The sequence below is a fragment of the Pseudorca crassidens genome, chromosome 20 (assembly GCF_039906515.1).
Source record: "Pseudorca crassidens isolate mPseCra1 chromosome 20, mPseCra1.hap1, whole genome shotgun sequence".
Lineage (NCBI taxonomy): Eukaryota > Metazoa > Chordata > Mammalia > Artiodactyla > Delphinidae > Pseudorca > Pseudorca crassidens.
This window is the reverse complement of record NC_090315.1, coordinates 9,383,924-9,405,147: the sequence shown is the minus strand read 5'-3', so window position 1 is coordinate 9,405,147 and position 21,224 is coordinate 9,383,924. Positions and strand designations below refer to the sequence as shown.

At 49.7% G+C, this 21,224-nt stretch overlaps 2 protein-coding genes across 18 annotated transcripts in view; one reads left to right on the top strand and one right to left on the bottom strand.

The window, feature by feature from the left end:
- ODAD1 (outer dynein arm docking complex subunit 1) overlaps positions 1-16,694 on the bottom strand; it is a 31,672-nt gene extending 14,978 nt beyond the window's left edge. For 2 of the 15 annotated variants that reach the window (XM_067719571.1, XM_067719587.1), the window contains exons 1-5: positions 15,922-16,070; positions 12,514-15,825; positions 12,062-12,154; positions 10,731-10,830; positions 10,375-10,564 (exon numbers count right to left, since the gene is read on the bottom strand). In XM_067719571.1, the coding sequence (XP_067575672.1) occupies positions 10,375-10,564; positions 10,731-10,830; positions 12,062-12,131 (360 nt within the window). In that variant the 5' untranslated portion in view covers positions 12,132-12,154; positions 12,514-15,825; positions 15,922-16,070. Of the gene's footprint in view, positions 1-10,374; positions 10,565-10,681; positions 12,006-12,061; positions 12,155-12,513; positions 15,826-15,921; positions 16,071-16,471 lie in introns of those variants that run through there. The other 13 variants (XM_067719576.1, XM_067719572.1, XM_067719573.1 and 10 more) reach the window with 13 other exon arrangements.
- Positions 16,121-20,003, top strand: EMP3 (epithelial membrane protein 3 (MAM blood group)). 3 transcript variants are annotated; one of them, XM_067719620.1, is made up of 5 exons: positions 16,121-16,428; positions 17,431-17,523; positions 17,765-17,867; positions 18,748-18,888; positions 19,735-20,003. In XM_067719620.1, the coding sequence occupies exons 2-5, from the start codon at positions 17,446-17,448 to the stop codon at positions 19,902-19,904; spliced, it is 492 nt and encodes a 163-aa protein (XP_067575721.1). In that variant the 5' UTR covers positions 16,121-16,428; positions 17,431-17,445; the 3' UTR covers positions 19,905-20,003. The 3 variants fall into 3 exon arrangements, with proteins under 3 accessions (XP_067575721.1, XP_067575723.1, XP_067575722.1); XM_067719622.1 differs by having other exon boundaries at positions 16,311-16,428; positions 17,363-17,523; XM_067719621.1 differs by having other exon boundaries at positions 16,395-16,530.
- The last annotated feature ends 1,221 nt before the right edge of the window (positions 20,004-21,224 follow it).

Sequence of the window (21,224 nt, the reverse complement as noted above, 5' to 3'; positions counted from 1 at the left end):
TTCTTTTTTTTTTTTAATATTTATTTAGGCTGCCCCGGGTCAGTTTCAGCACGCGGGATCTTCGCTGTGGCATGTTTCTAGTTGCGAGATGCGGACTCTTAGTTGCAGCATGCGTTGTGGGATCTAGTTCCCGGACCAGGGATCGAACCCAGCCCCCCCGCATTGGGAGTGCGGAGTCTTACCCACTGAACCACTAGGAAAGTCCAATGTCACATCTTTCTGAAACTGAGTTTTTAGCAGTTGCTGTAATAAAAATCAAATACCCCAAAATGGTACCATTGGGGGAAACTAAGCAAAGCGTACAAGGACTCTCTCTGCATTATTTCTTCAAACCACAGGTGAATCTACAATTACCCCAGTAAAATTTTCAATTAAAAAAAAAAAGCAAGTACTGCACAGAAATCAGTGTGGAATGAGAGTGGTGAGTCCACTCTGACTCCAAGATCTGAAAAGTTGCAAAGTGGCCAATAGGCACAAACGTGCCACAGGTAATTGTGGTTTTTAAGAACGAAACACAATTTTTTTCAATTTATGTATATTATTTTTTCAAATGGTTTCTAGGTTGTTAGGATGCAAACATTTATTGGGTTGTTTGGTCCAAACTGCTATAATAGAGCTGTTAGCAGTGCAATACTGGGGCCCCCTTGGACAGCTCTTGAGAGCTGATTGTTACATTTTCAGGAATTACATGAGTTAAATTGTTGGTAGTTTGAAATTGGCCATTATATCAGTTTTCCATTTCTGCAGAAAAATTACAGTCGCCCTTCAGTATCCACAGGGGATTAGTTCCAGGACTCCCCTCAGATACCAAAATCCAAAGATGCTCAAGTCCCTTATATAAAATGGCATAGTATTTGCATATAACCTATGCACAACCTCCTGTATACTTTAAATCATGGCTAGATTACTTATAATACCTAATACAATGTAAATATTATGTAAATAGTTGTAAATACAGTGTAAGTGCTATGTAAATAGTTGCTGGCCCCCAAAATTCAAGTTTAACCTTTTGGAAATTTCTGGAATTTCTTTTTTTTTTTTAATATTTTCCATCCGTGGTTTGTTGAATCCACATATACAGAACCTGTAGATATGGAGGGCCAACTGTACCACAAACCCTGTGTCTTAAAACAACACCTATTTATTATCTTGAAGATTCCATGGGTCAGGAACGTCACACAGCTCAGCTGGAACCTCTGCTCAGGACTCACAAAGGGGTCACCAGGGCCACGGTCTCATCCAGGACTCACCACGTGGTTGATGGTAGAATTCAGTTCCTTGTGGTTGCAGGACTGAGGCCCTCAGCTCCTAGGAGCCCCCAGAAGTTCCCTGCCATGTGGCCCTCTCCACAGCATGGCAGCTTCTTCAGTCTACTATGGTGCAGTATTAAATAGCATAACCGGGCTTCCCTGGTGGCGCAGTGGTTAAGAATCTGCCTGCCAGTGCAGGGGACACAGGTTCGAGCCCGGGTCCAGGAAGATCCCACATGCCGCGGAGCAACTAAGCCCGTGCACCACAACTACTGAGCCTGCGCTCTAGAGCCCGTGAGCCACAACTACTGAGCCCGTGTGCCTCACCTACTGAAGCCCACGCGCCTAGAGCCCGTGCTCCGCAACGAGAAGCCACTGCAGTGAGAAGCCCGCACACCGCAACAAAGAGTAGCTCCCGCTCGCCGCAACTAGAGAAAGCCCGTGTGCAGCAACGAAGACCCAACACAGCCAAAAAAATATAAATAAATAAATAGCATAACCTCATCAAGGGAGGGACAACCCATCACCTGTGCCAAATTCTGCCGTCACGAGTTCTGCTGCCACTGAAGTGGAGGGGATTCTATAAGGGTGTGACTCACTGGGGGTCATGATAGGGTATGTTCACCTCAGCCTAGATGAGAACGTTGATGTTATGAAAATCAGAAAATGCTCATTGTAAATCAACTATACTCTAATATAAAATTTTTTAAAAAAGAAAATGCTACACATCAGGGTGCTTTCCCCCGCTAATTGCTGGTTTCCCAGCACACCCCTGTTAGATGTTTCTTTGGGGGCTAAAAAATTTACTAAGAAATTAAGGGCTCCAGGAACAAAGAAAGTTTAGGTGAGATAGGCTGGCACCTGGGACCCTTTACTGGAGTGCTTGTACTTGGACCTGGACAAACGTCTCCTCCAGCAACAGAATACAAAGAAACTGTAAGGGACTAAAAATAACTGCATGCATGTGCAATCAGTGGGGCAATTATGAACAATAAGACAAAAAATGGCCACAAACCAACGGCCACTTCTGAGGTGCTGGGAGCAAAAGCAGGGTACAGCTCTTGATGCCCGCACACAGCACCACCAAGGGGGTGGGCAGACCGCCTAAGCTTCGCCTCCTGCCCCACCTACCCATTCACCCTACCCTCACCCCATTTAAGGAACAAGTTCACCCCACCCTTAGGGGAGCAAGCAAGGGAACCTGTTACTTGTTTTCGCTCCCTCATCCCAGACCAGAATTCCTGGTCTGGCCTCTTATCAATTTCTATGGATTAAAGGGTCCAGTCTTGGGAATTCCCTGGCGGTCCAGTGGTTAGGACTCGGTACTTTCACTGCCGTGGCCTGGGTTCAATCTTTGGTCGGGGAACTAAGATCCCTCAAGCCGCGTGGCACGGCTTAAACAAAAAAGCAAACAGATAATATGCATTTCAAAAAATAAATAAATAATGAAGATGCCAATATTTGGCCACTGAAAAAGCTTGTGCGGTGTTGGGGGAAAAAAAAAAGTCCAAGAATCCGAGTCAATAACATAGGTAGTTCAAGGAATTCTTCCCAAGATTAGAAAACACTCTCCTTCAATTTTTAAAAGTATTCAAATGTTGCTCTTTACCTTTAAGTACCTAATCTAACTAGACTTGATGTTTTCAGATGATGTGAGGTAGGAAATTTTTTCTCAGCTTTGTTGAGGTATAAATGACACACAATAAAACTGCATATATTTAAAGCAGACAATTGGGTAAGTTTGACATAATCGAAGGAGTGAACATACCAATCACCCCCAAAGTTTCCTCTTTGCCATTCCCCCTGCCACTTCCTTCCTGCGGCCCCCCACTCCCACGCAGTAACCCAGTTAGGCCAGTTTGCATTTTCTAGAGTTTTATTTTATTTTTTTAATTTTTATTTTTTTATTTTTTTGCAGTATGCGGGCCTCTCACTGTTGTAGCCTCTCCCGTTGCGGAGCACGGACCCCGGACGCGCAGGCTCAGCGGCCATGGCTCACGGGCCTAGCCGCTCCGCGGCATGTGGGATCTTCCCGGACCGGGGCACAAACCCGTGTCCCCTGCATCGGCAGGCGGACTCTCAACCACTGAGCCACCAGGGAAGCCCTCTAGAGTTTTAGCTTAATGGGATCACATAGTATATACTCTTTTTTTGAGGGGAGGAGTTTGGCTTCTTTCACTCATAACAATTATTTTGAGATTCATCCAAGTCTTTGGGTATATCAATAGCCCATTCCTTTGTTTTCTTTAAATTTATTTTATTTATTTATTTTTGGCTGCGTTGGGTCTCCGTCGCTGCACACGGGCTTTCTCTAGTTGTGGCGAGCAAGGGCTACTCTTTGTTGAGGTGCATGGGCTTCTCATTGGGGTGGCTTCTCTTGTTGTGGAGCACGGGCTCTAGGCGCGCGGGCTTCAGTAGTTGTGGCACGTGGGCTCAGTAGTTGTGGCTCATGGGCTCTAGAATGCAGGCCCAGTAGTTGTGGTGCACGGGCTTAGTTGCTCCGCAGTATGTGAGATCTTCCCAGACCAGGGCTCAAACCCGTGTCCCCTGCCATGGCAGGCGGATTCTTAACCACTACACCACCAGGGAAGCCCTACCCTAGCCCATTCCTTTTGACTGCTGAGTAGTATTCCACTGTATGGATGTACCACAATTTGTTTATCCATTCACCTGTTGGTGGACATTTGGGTTGTTTCTGTTTTGAATTTTACAAATAAAACTGTTATGAACATTCACATACAATTTGCTGTAGGAACATGTGCTTTCTTTTTCCTAGGGTAAATACTTAGGAGTGGAAATGGCTGAATCATACGGTAGGTGGACGTTTAGTTCTTTAAAAACTGCCAAACTATTTTCCAAAGTGGTTGTCCCATTTACATTCCCACCAGCAGGGTGTGAAAGTTCCAGTTTCTCCACATCCTCACCAACAGTTGGCAAGGTCAGTCTTTTAAATTTTAGCCATTCTAATAAGTGTGCAGAAGTAGCTTGTGATTTTAATTTGCATTCCCCTAATGACTAATATTTCAACGTGCTTGCTTCCACGTTATATATATTTGGTGAAGTGTGTGTTCAAGTCTTTTTGCCCATTTTTCCTATTAGGTCGTATGTTTTCTTATTGAGTTTAAAACTACTTAATATATTCTGGATATAAGTTCTTTGTCAGGTACAGGCTTTGCAAATATTTTCTCCCCATGTAGGACTTGTCTTTTCATTCTCTGAACAGACCCTTTTAAGGAGGAGAAGTTTTAAAATTTTATGAAATCCAGCTTATCAATTTTTCCTTTTATGGATCATGCTTTTGGTGTTGCATCTAAGAAATCTTTGCCTAACCCAAGTTCACAAAGATTTCTCCTACACTTCTTTCTAGAAGTTTTATAGTTTTAGGTTTTACATTTACGTCTATGATGGGTAACATCTTTTTTTCCTTAAAAAATGTTATTGTGCACAGAAAAGTGCATAGATCACGTATGTACAGTTTATTATATATTTTAAAAGTGAACATCCTTGAACCACCACCCAGGTCAAGAACTAGAATACTGACAGCACTGCAATCTAATCACTACCATCTTCCCCTCCACAGAGGTACCACTCTCCTGTCTGTGTTAGTTTCCACTGCTGCTGTAACAAAATACCACAAATTTACTGCCTTAAAACAAAACAAATTTATTATCTTACAGTTCTGGAGATCAGAAGTTGGAAATCAGTCTTACTGGGTTAAAAATCAAGGTGTCAGCTGGGCTGTATTTCTCCTGAAGGTTCCAGTGGAGAATTCATTCCTTGCCTTTTCCAGTTTCTAGAGGTTGGATTCCTTGGCTTACGGCCACTTCAACCTCTGCTTCTGTTGTTACATCTCCTCTCTCCATAATCACATCGTCTCCTCTGACCCTGACCTTCCTGTCTCTCTCTTATAAGGACCTTGTGAGTAAATTGGGCCCATTCAGATAATCCAGGATAACCTACCTAACTCAAAATCTGCAATCGTCACGGGGTCCAGAGATGATGACATGGACATCTTCGGGGAGTCATTAATCTGTTTGCCATACTTCCTTAAGTGAAATTCTTTATAGTTTTATCACCCAGGTATAAACCTCCTAAACAAAAGTTTGGCTTGGCCTGGTTTTGAATTTTATGTAAATGAAATAATGCTGTCTGTATATTTTATGCCTTGCTTCCTTCAAATGTTTGTGAGATTCATCCACAAACATTTCATTGTAATTTTTTATTGTTGTATACTATGTCATTATAAGAATATACTACATGGGACTTCCATGGTGGCCCAGTGGTAGGACTCTGGGCTCCTAATGCGGGAGCCCAGGTTTGATCCCTGGTGAGGGAACTAGATCCCGCATGCATGCCGCAACTAAGAGTCCGCATGCCACGACTAAGAGTCTGAATGCTGCAACTCAGAAGTCCGCACGCCACAACTAAAAAAAGATCCTGCATGCTGTAACTAAGACCCGGCTCCGCGAAAATAAATAAATAAATATTTTTCAAAAAGAGAATATACTACAATTTATTTATTCATTCAAATATTCATGAACATTTGGGTTATTTGCAGTTTGGAGCTAGATGATATGAATAATGCATCTATCAACATTGTTTTCATGAGTCCTGGTTCCAGGGTATAGACTCAGAAGTGGAATTGTTGGGTGGGAGGATGGGTTACTGACAAATCTAAACCATTTTCTACTGGGAAATGACTTTGGTTTACTTCCTTCTAACACTGTTTCCATGGAAACATGCTGGGCTAATGTAAATACGGAACGCCAGCTGTGTTCCCAGGCAACAATGCTGATTACAAAAATGGCCCCTGATTGGTGAACTATATCAGATTGGAAGGATTATGAGTGGACTCATGGACCCCAAAGGCCTACATGACCAGGACTGAATAGAAAACTGGTTTCTCTGTGGGGTGTTTCTTACAATGGAATACGTTCCTTGTGGGGTCTTAGAAGCTGCCCTGATGATCTGTTACAAGAGGTGGCTCATGTTGTATATAAAACTTCCCTATGCCAGGGCGAGCAACACCCACCCGTACAGTATCATCCAACTGAAGATGCTGAGAAGCAGCCCCTGGACGCTCAAGGAAGATGTACTGGATGCTGTTGTGCAAAGATGCTGTTGTTTCTTGTCCTCTTTCCTTCTACAGAGTTAAGTGAACCTGGTGCCAAGTGACAGCCTATTGGATCCTGTGAGTGTGATGGTCAGGTAAAGCCCAAGACTGCTTCTGGTGACCGTCCATGCGGAGTAGATGCAACCCCAGATCGCAGGGTATGTCTCTCTTCAAATTTAATAGATAATGGGGGAAAAATACTTTTCAGGATACTCATGACAATTTAGACTCCCACCAACTGGTGGGGTCTTAGCAACCAACACTTCATAAGAGTTCTCACCATTCCTTCTTTCCCCAGCACTTGGTATTTTTGGACACTAATTTTTGAAAATCTGGTGAGTGTGTAATGATACCTCCTTATGGCTTTCATTTGCCTTTCTCTGAATACTGATGAGTAATAATTCTTCCATTCATTGGACATCTGAATTTCTTACTTGGTGATGTGCCCACTCAAGTCCTTTGACTGTTTTTATTTCTTTAATTATTTAATTTTTAATTTTTTTAATTACTTAATTTATTTTTGGCTGCGTTGGGTCTTTGTTGCTGTACTTTCTCTAGTTGCGGTGAGCGGGGGTTACTCTTCGTTGAAGATCACGGGCTCTAGGTGGGTGGGCTTCAGTAGCTGTGGCACGCGGGCTTCAGTAGTTGTGGCTCGCGGGCTTAGTTGCTCTGCAGCATGTGGCATCTTCCTGGACCAGGGCTCAAACCCGCGTCCCCTGCATTGGTAGGAGGATTCTTAACCACTGTGCCACCTAGGAAGCCTTCCTTTGACTGTTTTTAAATTGAGCTGACTCTTTAATGATTTGTAAGAGATCCTTATATGTCCTTGACGCTAGGTTCTTTGTCAGCTATGTCTTACAAATAACCTTCAGTACTGTGACTTAGTTTGCACACTCTTTATGGTTCTTTTGATGAACAGGAGTTACTAATTTTAAAGTCATGGAATGTATCAATCTTTTCCTTTAAAAGTAGAGATTTCTGTAACTTAAGAAATGTTCTGCACTTTCACACATTTAGACCTTTGATTCATCTGGAATTAGTTTTGGAGACAGTGAGAGGTAAGTGTCTGGTTTCATCTTACAGTATGGATATCCAATTTTCACAGCACCATTATTAGAATCCTCCTTTTCCCATTTCTTGAAGTCAAATATCAAGTGTCCACATATGCATAGGTCTCATCCCCGTCTCTCTGTTCTGTCCCATTATCCCACTTGATTAGCCCTGCATCAATTATAAGAGATTTATTTATTTGTGTCGCATCGTGCTGCATGTGGGATCTTAGTTCCCCAACCAGGGATCGAACCCGTGCCCCCTGCATTGGGAGCATGGAGTCTTAACCACCGGACCACCAGCGAAGTCCCATAAGACCTTTATAATAAATCTTGATAACCGATAGAGCAAATCCTTCCATATTGTTCTTCTTTTAAGTAAATTTTAGTCATCTTGTTCATTGCACTTCTCTATAAACCTTAGAATCTCTTTATCAATTCCATCCATTAAAAATAAAAACTTTTAGTGTTTTGTAGGGATTACACTGATTCTATAAATCAATTTGGAGACCTGACATTTTACAACACTAACTCTTCCAATCCGTGAATATGGTATATTTCTACATTTATTAAATTCTTCTTCAATATCCCTCAATAAACTTTTACAATTTACTCTATCGAGGTCTTGCACACTTTTGTTAGATTTCTTCCTAGGTACTTCTTTTGGCTATTATAAATTTGTCTTTTCTTCTTCTATTTTCTAATAGTTATTGCTAACACAGGGAAATATTAATTTTGTATCCAGCCACATTGTTAAAATACCTTGTTAAGAATACCTTGTTAGGGCTTCCCTGGTGGTGCAGCGGTTGAGAGTCCGCCTGCCGATGCAGGGGACATGGGTTCGTGCCCTGGTCCGGGAAGATCCCACATGCCGCAGAGCGGGTGGGCCCCTGAGCCATGGCCGCTGAGCCTGCGTGTCCGGAGCCTGTGCTCCGCAACGGGAGAGGCCACAAAAGTGAGAGGGCCACGTACCGCAAAAAAAAAAAAAAAAAAAAAAAAGAATACCTTGTTAAAATACCTTGTCTCTTAGTACGTTGAAGTTACAAGACACAATCTGACTTCCAATGTTTCTTTTGAGAAATCAGTTGTCAGTCTAACTGTGGCTCCTTTGAAAGTAATGCCTTTTAACAATTTTCTGGCTGCTTGTATATTTTGGAAATTTCCGTATGTCCTGCATAAGCGTGGCTTTTTTGTTCATCCTGTTTTGGACTCTAAGGCATCCTTGAATCTGTGGATTCATTCTTTCATTGGTTCTGGAAAGTTCTCAGATATTATCCTGTCACACATTACCTCTGTCCCGTTCTCTTTCTGTTCTTCTGAAACTTTTATTAGACAACTGTTAAACCTTCTCACTAGATCTGCAATTGTCTTGACCACCCTTCCACATTTCTCATCTTTTTGTCTCTCTGTGCGAGATTCTGGGTGATTTCTTTGGAACAAATTCTTTCTTCAGTTTTTTGGGGTTTTTTTGGCTGCATTGGGTCTTCGTTGCTGCGCGCGGGCTTTCTCTAGTTGTAGCGAGTGGGGGCTACTCTTCGTTGCGGTGCGGGGGTTTCTCATTGCAGTGGCCGCTCTTGCTGTGGAGCATGGGCTCTAGCATGCGGGCTTCAGTAGTTGCAGCATGCGTGCTCAGTAGTCGTGGCGCACAGACATGTGGGATCTTCCCAGACCAGGGCTTGAACCCATGTCCCCTGCATTGGCAGGCGGATTCTTAATCACTGCGCCACCAGGGAAGTCCCTTTCTTTGGCTTTTATTTGGCTTATTGTCTATCTCCCCAGTAGAATGTAAACTACATGAGAGCAGATTCCTGTCTGTTTTGTTCACTACTGTGTCTTCAACACCTAGAACAGCACCTGGCACTTAGTAGGCACTCAACAAATATTTGTTGAATGAATGACTATCACCAGACAACTACATCCTTTCTTGAGCTCATGAGGAACTTTACAGAGCTCTATTCAGAGGACCCCACCTGACCTACAATTCTCCATAATCAAGTTTCTTAGGGCAAAGGAATCCATGGAGTCAAGATAATAAGATCATCCCGGTTGGACCTGTCTCTGGTGAGTTCCCATGAAAGACTAAGGAAAGCCAGCTCCGGCAGCCAACGCACACTAAGCCACTGTACTACCATGAAACAGCCAAAATTTTGAGGTGTGTAAATCAGACAGAATTCAGCTTCCAAAAGGCAGCTCAGGGTGATATTGAGAGCTGAACAAACGGACTGATTGAAAGTCAAATGTAATAAAACTATAGAACATGTAGTAGACAGAAAAATGCCCCTCACCCTCCTGCCCAGACGTCCACATCCAAATCCCTGGAACTTGTGAAGATGTCACTTGAAGTGGCAAAAAAAACTCTATCTGTGTGTTTATGAATGGTGTCACAATGAGTCGTGGTCCTAAAAACTGAAAAGAACACTGGCCTAGAAAAGTCACATTGTTTGCAGGGCCAAATAACAAGGTCTTGAAGCAAATAGGAAAAATATGTCTAGGGAATTCCCTGGCGGTCCAGTGGTTAGGACATGCTTCCACTGCAGGGGGCAAGGGTTCAATCTCTGGTCAGGGAACTAAGGTCCCACATGCCACACGGCACGGCCAGGAAAAAAAAAAATCTGTCTAGACTCTGCTGAGTTACCCACATCCTCTTTTTGCAGATGAAGAAACTACGGCCCAGAGAGGTGAAGACTTGCCCATGGTCACATAGCGCTGATGTGCCAGGACCAGGATTCTAATGCAGGTTTCACTGACTCCAGAAGGTGAATCTTTCCCCCTTAACCACCTTTTTTGAAGGTGTGGGGCTGTGCTAAGCACTAAATACTCATATTCCTACCGGAGCCTGAACACAACTCCCCCAGGGAGATGCTTTCAATAACCCCATTTTTCAGATGAGGAAGGTAAGGCTCAAAGAGGTTATGACACATGCTCCTAAGTAAGATCCACCAGGTCTGGTCTCAGAACCCACCTGCCTGTCCAGGGCTCTGGTCTGCTCCTGCAGCTCCTTGACCTCAGCCTGAGCCCGGACCCGGCACTTGAGCAGGTGACCCATGTTTTCCAGCTTCTTGCTGTCCTGCAGCCGCGTGACGTGGCTCTGGGCAATGCTGATCTGGACCTGCAGTTTGTCCCGCACCCCCTCCAGGCGCTGGATCTCATCACTGCCCAGGCAGGGAAGTGGAGGGGAAGCCAGAAAGGGGCAGAGCTCGGCCTCACTAAAGTCCAGACTCACTGGGCCTTCCCTCCCCCGTCAGCCCCAGGAGGAGGCCAGCACCCACCTCCTCAACAGCCCCGCCCCAGCTCCAGGGCCCCAGGTGCTTGGCTCACAGTTGCTTGTTGATGCGCTGGTGGACCTCCTTGCTGTAGGCTCGCCTTTCACCCTCCATCACTTTGCATTGCCGCTGCAGTCTGCTCAGCTCCCAATCCACTGAGGTGGGACCAGGCCAGGGAGGGACTCCATAGGAATCCAGGTTCCAGCCCCTCCCTCCCCAGCACCTAGGAATTCTGGCTCCCTGAGGGTCTCACAAACTTCAACTGAACTGCAGACCCAGTTCCCAACACCACTCTAGGGCTGCACCTCAGTTCCTGTATCCCTCAAGCTTCCTCATCCCTTCACACTTCCTGTACCCCAAGCCGACCTTCGCATTTTTCCCCTAAACCCACTCCTACCCGGGGCTTGGGCACACATGTTTCCCCACTAGAGGGCACTCCTCGGAGGACTCACAGTCCTCAGGGACCAGAAGCACAGGACCTGGAACTTGGGAAAGCTGAGGACAGGTGCCAAGACCCCCGGGGCACCACTGCTGTTCCCTCCCTCCCCTTCAGCCCACTGCCCAGCCTTCCTCAGCCCCACCTCCCGCCTCCTCGCTCTCAGCCCATCCCTCTGGCTCAGGCCTCATCCTCCCCTTTCTGGACCGTCACCCCATCACCCCAGCCTCCTCCCTAACCTCCTGGCCTCCCCTCACAGCTCCAGAGGGTCTTTCTATACCTAGAGCTGTCACAGGCCTCCCTGGCGCGCCAGCATCTCCAGGACAAAGTCCCAGCTCTTCACCCTGGTGTTCAAGTGCCCACAGACCCGACCCTACCCACCTCTCCGGTCTCGTCCACTAGCTCCCCATCTCTCACGGCCCAGTGGTTCTCAACCAGGAGCAATTGTGCCCCCTTAAAGACATATGGCCATGTCTAAAGACACTTTTGATTGTATGGTGCTGGGGCAGGTTGGGGGGTGCTACAGACATGAAGTGGGTAGAGGCCAGGGATGCACTGAGCATCCTCCAACACACAGGACAGTCCCCAGGATAGCAGGGAATGATCTGACATCTGACCCCAAGGGTCACCAATGTGGAGACTGAGAAAGCTTGCTCTAGTCATATGCTGTTCTCTCTGCGGAAACACTCTTCCCTTCCTTCTCCTGTTGGTAATTCCTGAGAGAAGTTCTGGGCCCCGCTCAAACTTCTGCAGTAAGTCTTCCCGGCCGTTCCACTCCCCAGGCTTGGCCCGCCCATCTGCCCGGCTCCACCTCCATTCTGGAGCCTGTGCGTTTCCCCACTAGAGGGCGCTCCTGAAGTCCCTCCCTGTCCCCAGTGCCTTGTTGCACAGGACCTGAAACATGGGAAAACCGGGAGAAGAATGAATGAAATAAAGAATGTATGAATTACCCGTTCCCTCCAGGAAGGCCTCGCTTCCATGCTCGGAACGAGCGCTCCCAGCAGAGAGTCCTAAAGGCATCTTGGCCAAAGAGGGTGGGGCTCCTGTAGGGGTGGGACAGGACCCCTTCAGACGGCGAGCAGGAGAGGGTTATAGGAGGAGGGCGGGCGATGACAGCGAGGGGCTAGGAATTGGAAGAGAGTGACCCCAGAACTAGCTCTGGCCTTTCTTTGAGTCTCAATTTCTCCAGTGGGTTGGAGTGGGACATCTCTAGGGTCTCTTCCCATGCCTCTCCCGACCTCCCACCTCTCACATTCTCTGTCTTGCGTCGCGGCTCTGACTCTGGCGGGGGGTCTTCTAGGCTCTCGGTATCTCCGAGGCGGGGCTGTTTGCGGAGGGGGCACAGAGAAGGGGAAAATCCCCCCAACCCCGTCGGCTGAGGGGAGTGAGGCCTGGTCCCTACCTGCTGGGCTGGAGTGCCTGACATGTCCTGGATGCTCCAAGCTCACTGTTGTGGTCTGGTTACTGGGGAGATGAGGGGCCAATGAGGCCTGAGGACAGCAGCCGGGGAGGGACCAAGGCCACCGAAGAAAGCCGTGGGAGGGGAGACTGGGGAGGAGAGGCCGAGGAGGCCACGAGACCTGCGGGGAGCTCGGGTGCTATGAGCAGATGAGTTAGGGGAGCCCTGCGAGGGGCGGGGCTAGAAGGCTGCGATGGGCGCGGCTTCGGGGTCCTGCCAGGGGCGGGACCTGTGGGGGCGGGACTGTAGGCCTTGTGAGGGACAGGGTTGGGAGGGCCTGTGAGGGCGGGACTGTAGCCCTTGCGAGGGGCGGAGCTGTAGAGGACTACGAAGGGCGGGACTGAAAAGGCCTCTGAGGAGAGGGACTGGGTGGGCCTGAGGGGCGGGGCTTCAGGGGAGGGCAGAGCTGCCGGGGCCGGAGAGGGTTGGGGCTGGCGAACCGCAGCAGGGAGTCAGAAACCCGTCCAGGCCGGGGCTTCGGAGCCTTGAGAGGGGAGGGGGCAGGATACCTGTAGAGGGCGGGGCTGAGGGCATTGTGAGGGGTGGGGCTTCGAGGGCTGAAAGGGGCGTGGCTGGAAGAACACGGGAGGGGTCTGGTGGGAGGGCGCCGGAAGAGCGCGGATTCCCAAGATTTGTGGCGGGGGTGGGGGACGACTAACTCGGAGGCACTCAGGCTCAGAGATCCTGGGGAAGGAGGTCGAGATGGTCTATTTGGGGAGCACAGGGTTGTGAGGGCTGGGCTGTGTTTCCAGGAGGGAGAGGCAGTAGCTAAAAGAGCCTGTGGAGGCAGGGCTGGGAGGGAAACGTCTGAAAGGCTTTGGAACTGGGCCAAGGTCCTTCGGGACGGGGCGTGAGAGATGCGTGTCTTAAGCTGATTAAGACCACGTTATTTTGAGGATTCATCAGCAGGCACGCGGTGCCGATGCCGGAAATTGTGAGGGGGGAGGAGCGCTCACCGCCGCCTCAGGTCCTCGAAGCGGCTGACTACGCATGCGCGGCCAACGGCCTCGGGAGAGGCAGCCAAAAACCCACAGCCGCTTTAGAGGTCCGCGCACTGAGAGGCGGAAGTGGGCGGGGCCTAGGGCGCTCCGTGCCGCGCCTGCTTTCCGGCCACGCCCCCATGGCGGCGCCCCTAGCCCCGCAGGGCACGCCCTGTTGACGGCAGGCTGTTGCCCCCTTGACGACAGGCGGCTTACCCCGTGGGCCTCTACAGAGCGGGCTGGCAGTAGGCACCGCTCCCTGCAGGCTGGGTGTGCCCGATGCCTGCGGTTTCCTGTAGGAGGAAGCGGTCCGCGGGCGCTCAGCTCGTAGCTTTGGAGGCCCCGGAGGGGGAGATCCCCCCACCGCCCTCGGGTCCCCTGATTCTCCCCCTTCTATAGGGCCCTAGCATGGGGGACCCCCTGCCCCGAACACCCCCGGGGTGCCCAACTCTGGCGCTGATTCCGCTCTGGGAGCTTGATTCAGAGTCCTAGCCTCCTGTTCCCCACCTTCCCCCCTCAAATTCCATCTCCCTAGACCCTAGTCCCCAGACTCCTCCCAGGACCCAGGTCCAGTCCCCTTGCCTCCTTGAAGAGCATACGATCTCAGTCCCTCATTGTTCCCCCAGTGACCCAGGCTTTCTAACTTACCTGGGGAACTGATTTCAGACCTCCAGTCTCTTGTCCTTCTCAAAGATGTAAACTGGAACTTCTTTATTCCCACCCCCAGGGACCTTCATTTTGTACCCCCAACTTTGTAGTCTTGGGACCCAATGGGCCCAAGATTTTGCCCCTTCCCCAAGTCCTAGAGACCTTGATCTTGGGTCTCCCAGTACTGAATCCACTCAGGGCCCCAGTGTCTGGTATGACAAGCACATAACAACAGTGCTTACTTGGTGCCGGGCACTCCTCTAAGAACTGCTCCATGATGTATTTACTATTATTATTTCGATTTTACAGATAAAGAAACTGTGGCATAAAGAGATTAGTAACTTGCCCCAAATCACAGCTAATGAGTAAAGCAGTTTCAATTTGAATCCAGCCAGCGTATCTCTATAGAGTCTGTGCTATTGTGATTTCCAGGTTTCCCGAGTACCCACCCAGTCACTGAACTGCCCTTCCCTCACCCCCTCAGGGAGCCCAGATGACCAGCCATTCTCCCTCCCTCTAGCTCTGGCCCAATCAGATACCCAGACATCCCATCGTTCAGTTCCCTTCCCTTGTACTGACCCAGGATTTCAGTTCTCCAGCTTTTAATTCCATATTCCAGATATCTGGTTCCCTGTCCCTCATTTTTCACCAAGCACCCAACCCTGCCAAGAGACCCAGGTACTTAGTGGTGATCACCCCCCACCGTAATTCAGTAACCCAATAATTAAATAACAATGATAACAATAATAGTTGACATTAAGTCCCTGGTACTGCACTTCTGTTTAAAACCCTCCACTGGTTTCCAACTGCACTTAGAATAAAATCCAAACTCCTCCTCTAGGCTTCAAGGGCCCTCTTTGATTTCCCTTCCTACCACTCTCTCTCGTTCCCTATGTTCTGGCCACACTGGCCCTTCTGTCTTCTTCTCAAACAACCTGAACTTGTTCTCAAAGGCCTGTGCACGTCCTCTCCCTGCCCCGCATTCAGATGACTCCCGTCTGCAAGTCTCAGCTCAGATGTCACCTCCTCAGAGAGGCCTGGCCAGATCACCATTTTAAGTAGCCTCCCATCATTAGCAGTCTATTTTATTTCCTTCAAAGCCTTTATCACTATCTGAAATCTATCTTCTTCACGATGTTTTGTCTTTATCGTCCCTCTCCCTCAACTAGAAGGGAAACTCCATAAGAGCAGCAGGGCTCCCATCTGTTTTCTTCATTATTAACTCCTGGTTCATAATAGATGTCCAATGAATGTTTGATGAGGAAAGGAATAAACATGTTAGGTGTGTTAGTGTACTGGTATTACCTTATTCGTTTAGAATAAGTATCAGAATTATTATCAGTATTAGTATATTGTCAGTATTATGAGTAGTATTGTACCCACCTCATAGATTAGGAAACTGAGGCTCAGAGAGTTGAAATAATTGGTCAAGGTCCCCCGGGCAGGAAACAAACAGTAGCCCTGGGTTCTTAACTTCCACCTCCTGCCCCCTTCTGGAGTTCCACACTTCCTCATATCCCATCCCCTGACCCCGACCATGGTGCCAACGCCACCAGCCCTCACCTCACTCCACGCTGCAGGAATCTGGCCTCATCCCTCAGTCTCCCATCCCTCTGAGGATTCATTCCTAAGCCCCATCAAGGAAAGCAGACATCAGTCTCAGGACCAGTCCCAGAGCAGAGGCCTGAGAATCAAATCCTCCCACCCCTGATGCTTGCCCCACCTGAGGGCCCCAGCTCTGTTCCCTTCCTGCCAAGGACGCATCATCTCAACCGCAGGAGGGAGCCCCAGAAGATGCCTGTCTGGGGGCAGTGGGTGGGGGCCCAGAGAATGAGGAATCCGAGTGCCTGGGCCCTCCCTCTGGCTGCAGACCTCAGCTGGGTGTGGTGAGGGTGGGTATAAAAGGGTCAGTATATATTGAGAGGAGCAGAGAAAGAGAAACCAGGAGAGTGAGGAGAGAGAGGAGGAAGGAGGTACAGACAGTGAGGACAGGACCGAGAGAGACGAGAGGCAGGAGAGAGAGAGGGAGAGAGGGAGACGGGGAGAGAAAGAGAGTTCCGGGATTGGAGGGGAGAAGGAGGGAGAGAGCAAGAGGGGAGAGGGAGGGAGGGAGGGAGAAAGGCGGTGAGAGGCGGGGGCCTCGACAGGGTGGAAGGAGGGAGGAGAAGGGCGGGGCACGGAGGCCCAAGCGAGGGACCAGACTCAACTCTGACTTTTTCCGCCGCGCTCGGTAAGTTTCCAATCCGTTATTCAGACTGGGATTCTTTCTTTACCTGGGTGTGCAGCAGTTTGGAAAGGAGACCCCCAGCTTGGGAGAAGCTTGGAAATCCTGGTAATTTAAGAAGTGATCTCTTTGCACTTGGGGTGGAGACTTGGGAAGGGGTGGAGCCCGGCAAAGTTTGAGGGTTCCCAACAGAGCCTCCCCACCCGAAAACTTCCTGCCATTTTTTTCCTGTGTCTGTCCACTCCCCCCGAGGACCCTGAGGTCAGGGCTTCTCGTGAGAACAAGCAGAGTCTGGGGACCCTTCAGCCACCTCCCCTCACCCCTCTCCCGCCCTTTCTGGACACTTGAAGGGTCATGGGAAGCTGGCTCCTCCTTCTTGGGCCTCTCCCCACTCCCAACACAGATCTTGTCCACTTTCCCTACAAGGTGTCTAGTAGACACTAGTCTGGCAGCAGGGTGGGGTGCGGACATCATGGGCATAGCCAGGGGCTGGGGTTTCCCTGGTGTTTGGGAGGCAAGGGGGCGAGATGAGTCACCGACCAGATGACTCACCGGGTCCCCCTTCCTCCCCCCACCCCAGGAGAGGAGTGGGGTGACTCAAGTATGCCTGATTCTGGGGGCAGACCCCAGCTTCTGATGAATCTGAACAGGCGGCAATATGAATTTTCAGAACCTGGCCCATAGGTGCCCAGGGACAGGGCTCTGAGGAGATGGGGGCCACATTGCTAGTCTTACTCATTCCCGACCCGAGAGTCCATCCCTGGCCCCCTGCAGGCCCTGGGGAATTCAGGAGTCCGGGCCCCGGGCCCCCAGCCCCCTCCTCCTTCAGACCCAGGAGTCTGGAGCCCAGCCTCCTCCTCTCTCAGACCGGGAGTCCGGGGCTCCTAGCCCCCTTTTCCATTAGACCTGGGAGTCTGGACTCAGCCCCCTTCTCCACCAGAATTCAGACATGTCCCCCGCCCCTGTGCCAACCTCTTGACGTGATGGTCTCCTGACGTCCCCACCCAGGCTTCCAGCGCAGCCATGTCACTCCTCCTGCTGGTGGTCTCTGCCCTTCACATCCTCATTCTCATCCTGCTTTTCGTGGCCACTCTGGACAAGGTAAGCTTACTTGGAGTAGGAGCCTCCCGCTCTCCTGCAGACTCCTGCCACGCCCCTCCGCAAGTCACTCTGGCCCCGCCCCCTTTCCCTAGCACTCACCCTTCTGAGCTCTGCCTCCACCCTACGTGCCTCGCCCCGGCCCCACTTTCCTACTAAATCCATGCTTTCCCATGGCACCTTGCCCTTTTCCTAACCCTTCCTAGTCTCCCTAACTTTGTCCTTGTTCCTCTGTCCATCCCAGTCCTGGTGGGCCCTCCCCGGGAAGGAGTCCCTGAATCTCTGGTACGACTGCACATGGAACAGTGACAACAAAACGTGGGCCTGCAGTAATGTCAGCGAGAATGGTGAGGGGTGAGGGGCATTGGAAACTGGTCTGCAAAAGGGAGGGGTAACCCCAAGTATCCTCCCGGGACCAAGGATTGGGAACCCCCCAAGGTTTGAGTGGGCGGGTCTGGGTCCCCATGCTGAGTGACCGAAGCTGATGTATGATGACCCATCTATCTGGATGGTAGGGGGAAGTATGCTCATATTCTAAAGAGGATGGGCTAAAAGCCCCACTCCCTGTGATTCAGAAGGAATGGAGGCCACATGCTCTAGGTTTAAAGAAAGGGGGAAAAACTCCCAAGATCCTGAGAAGACATGATTATGTTTCCAAAGTTCTAAGGAGACAGGTGTTCTGAAGGGGTGGCTGGGACCAATCTTTCCAAGTTCCAATGGGGTGGACCACATTACGTTTCTAAAGAGGTGCGGCTGAATCCTTCTAAGGTTCTAAAGAAGTGGGGCCAGGTGCATCTGAGTTCTAAAGGGCGGAGCTGCGTCCATAGAAATTTTGAAGTCAAGGTGAAAGATTAAATGCTTTTTGCCTAAGAGCAAGTAAGAATTTTTGCTCTCCTTCTATACAACATTGTACTGCAGGTAGCCAAAGCAACAAGGCAAGAAAAAGAAATAAAAGGCATAAAGATGGGAAAGGAAGAAGTAAAAATGTCTTGATTCCCAGTGAACATCTTTATATAGAAAATCCTAAAGAATCTGCAAACAGCTTCTAGAACTGATAAGGGAATTTAGGAAAGTTACAGGAATTGAGGTCGATATAAGTGATACTACTAAGTATCTAAGGTTATATGTCTCTAAATGGAAGAAGGGTTGGTGGGGGCAATGACGAGCAAGCAGGTGGAGCTGGAACTCTGGACCTGCTGTGACTTCCACCTCTGTCTCCTATTGCAGGCTGGCTGAAGGCGGTACAGGTCCTCATGGTGCTTTCCCTCATCCTCTGCTGTCTGTCCTTCATCCTGTTCATGTTCCAGCTCTACACCATGCGGCGAGGAGGGCTCTTCTATGCCACTGGCCTCTGCCAGCTTTGCACCAGTGAGCACTGTTCCCTGGGAATTCAAGGGAAGGGAGGAGGCCTGTGAGGATGTGGGGGGAGGGGGAGGAGCTGAGAATGGACATCTGATGAATGAAAACAATTCTCAACAACCCAAAGACCACCTGAGCTTCCTCCCTTGGCTACCTCTCTGCCCCAGGGACTTAGGGGAGTTGTAGTTTTCAGTGACTTGGTGGTTTGTGGTGTGCAGCTCTGAGTTATGGGGGAACGGACACTTAGGGCTTCAAGGAGCCAGGGCTGGGGAAGGGGGTGTGGACAAATAATTTAGATCCCAGGGATGAAGGGGTGCCAGCAGGGATAGGTAGCTAATTAATACGCCAGGAGAGAACTCTGAATCATAATAGTAGTGGTTTTATAATGTCAGCCAGCTGCTGTTTCTTGTGGACCTACTATGTATCAGACACTTCAGGGAGTTTTATGTACTTTTCAATTTTTTGACTTCAGGTGCAAAGGACTAAGTTAATCATAGTCATCAGTTTGGGGGAACATTATCTTTCTAGGTTCCCTCTCGTTCTATTAATTCACTATCTGTGCACTTGGCTTGTAGAAAGGTGCTCAAAAGTATTCCTTGAATGGATGGATGGATGAGTAGGTATTTTCGTCCCATTTAACGGATGAGTAAGGGGGGCCCGAAAAAATTAACTAAATTGCCCAAGGCCAGTCTGCAGTGGCCCCGAGGCACGGCGCTGGGGGAGCGAACCACAACTCCCAGCAGGCAGCGGTGCTGCGCACTCGCCTTCCCGCGGCTTCTTTGGCCCGTGGGTTGTTGGGAAATGCAGTCTTCTTGTGCGGGTCCTGCGTGACGCGTGGTTCCCATCTCCCCACAGGCGTGGCGGTGTTTACCGGGGCGCTGATCTACGCCATTCATGCCGAGGAGATCCTGGCGGAGCGCCCATCAGGGGGCAGCTTCGGTTACTGCTTCGCCCTGGCCTGGGTGGCCTTCCCCCTCGCCCTGGCCAGCGGCATCATCTACATCCACTTGCGAAAGCGGGAGTGAGGGCCGCGCGTCCCCTCGTCTCCCCAGCCGGCTCCCGGCCCCTCCACCTCACCCCGAAGCCCCCACCCCGCCTCCAGAAAATAAAACCATTTAACCGCTCGTTCTACCTTTGCCTCCTTCCTTCCTTCCATCTTCTGGGACCCAGGCTGCTCGTGCCTGATCTTTCCTGAATGGGGACAGCCCCCATCAGCAGCAGCTTGGTCTTCAGAACGTCTAGCTCCAGGCCCCCATCTCTCTCTAACTTGGGATACAGGAGCCCGCGGTCCCAGCAGCCCTTCTTCCCCTTCCACAGACCCGAGGGCCCCGGGCCCTCCGGTCTCAAAACTCAGGATTCCTCCCAAGACTAGACCTTCAGGCACTTCTAGGTAAGAACCAGGAATCTGTGTTTCCAGCCCTCTCTCCTTGGCCAAGGGTCTCTCTCAACCAGCGAGGCTGTGTGTCTTGTTCTAGATTGCTGTTAGACAGGCTGGGACCTGGGACCCTTTGCTACCTTGCTTGCACCTGGACAAATATTTCTTCCAGCTACAAAATACAAAGAAACTATAAGGGACTAACTGCGTGCATGTGCACTTGGGGCAAATTCTGGACAACAAGATACGAAGAGACCAAAAAGCCCAACTGCCACTTCTGAAGAACCAGGAGCAAAAGCAGGGTACTGCGCGTGCCCACTGCACGCACCACCGAAGAGGTAGGCAAGCCACCTAAGCCACTCCTCTGGCCCAAACCCTGGACACACCCCTACCCTCACCCCATAGAAGGGGCCAGCTCACCCCACTTCAAGGGAAACTGTTGTTTGTTCTCTCTCCCCCCTGCTGCAGCAGGAACCCCAATAAAGCCTTGCCTGAATTTCTTATCTGGCCTCTGATCAATTTCTATTGATTAAGGAGGCCAAGAACCCTGGTTGGTAACAGTTGGGTCTCTTTTTTTTCTCCCTCTGACCCTTCCTCTGAGAAGACTCTTTTCCATTTCCCTCTTGGAACCCAACCCCTCTTCTTCCCCCACCCTCTCCAAATGCCGCCTCTAATCCATATGACACCTTAGTAAAAATTAGATGACACCCCCCCTTCTCCAGGCTTACTCAACCCCACGTCAAGACACACGTGGGACAGGGAGAGGCTGGCCTTTACACCAACCCATCTCCTGGCTGTGTGTCTTTGTGCAGTGAACAATCTCTCCTATCTTCTGTGTTCAGAAGACTCAGTCTTTTGGGGAACCAGGGCTCTGCTCAGGGGTCAGGTCCTCCCTAAGATCCTCTTCTGTGACCCACAGCCAGTCTATTTCACCAACTCCAAGCCCAGACTCTCTCTAGGACTACAGCTT

What these genes read in the sequence shown, in the direction of transcription:
- EMP3 (XM_067719620.1), top strand. Translation starts at nt 17,446, where the DNA reads ATGTCACTCCTCCTGCTGGTGGTCTCTGCCCTTCACATCCTCATTCTC. An exon ending in CAGTAATGTCAGCGAGAATG is followed by an intron (nt 17,868 to 18,747) that starts GTGAGGGGTGAG and finishes CTCCTATTGCAG; the next exon opens with GCTGGCTGAAGGCGGTACAG. An exon ending in CCTCTGCCAGCTTTGCACCA is followed by an intron (nt 18,889 to 19,734) that starts GTGAGCACTGTT and finishes ATCTCCCCACAG; the next exon opens with GCGTGGCGGTGTTTACCGGG.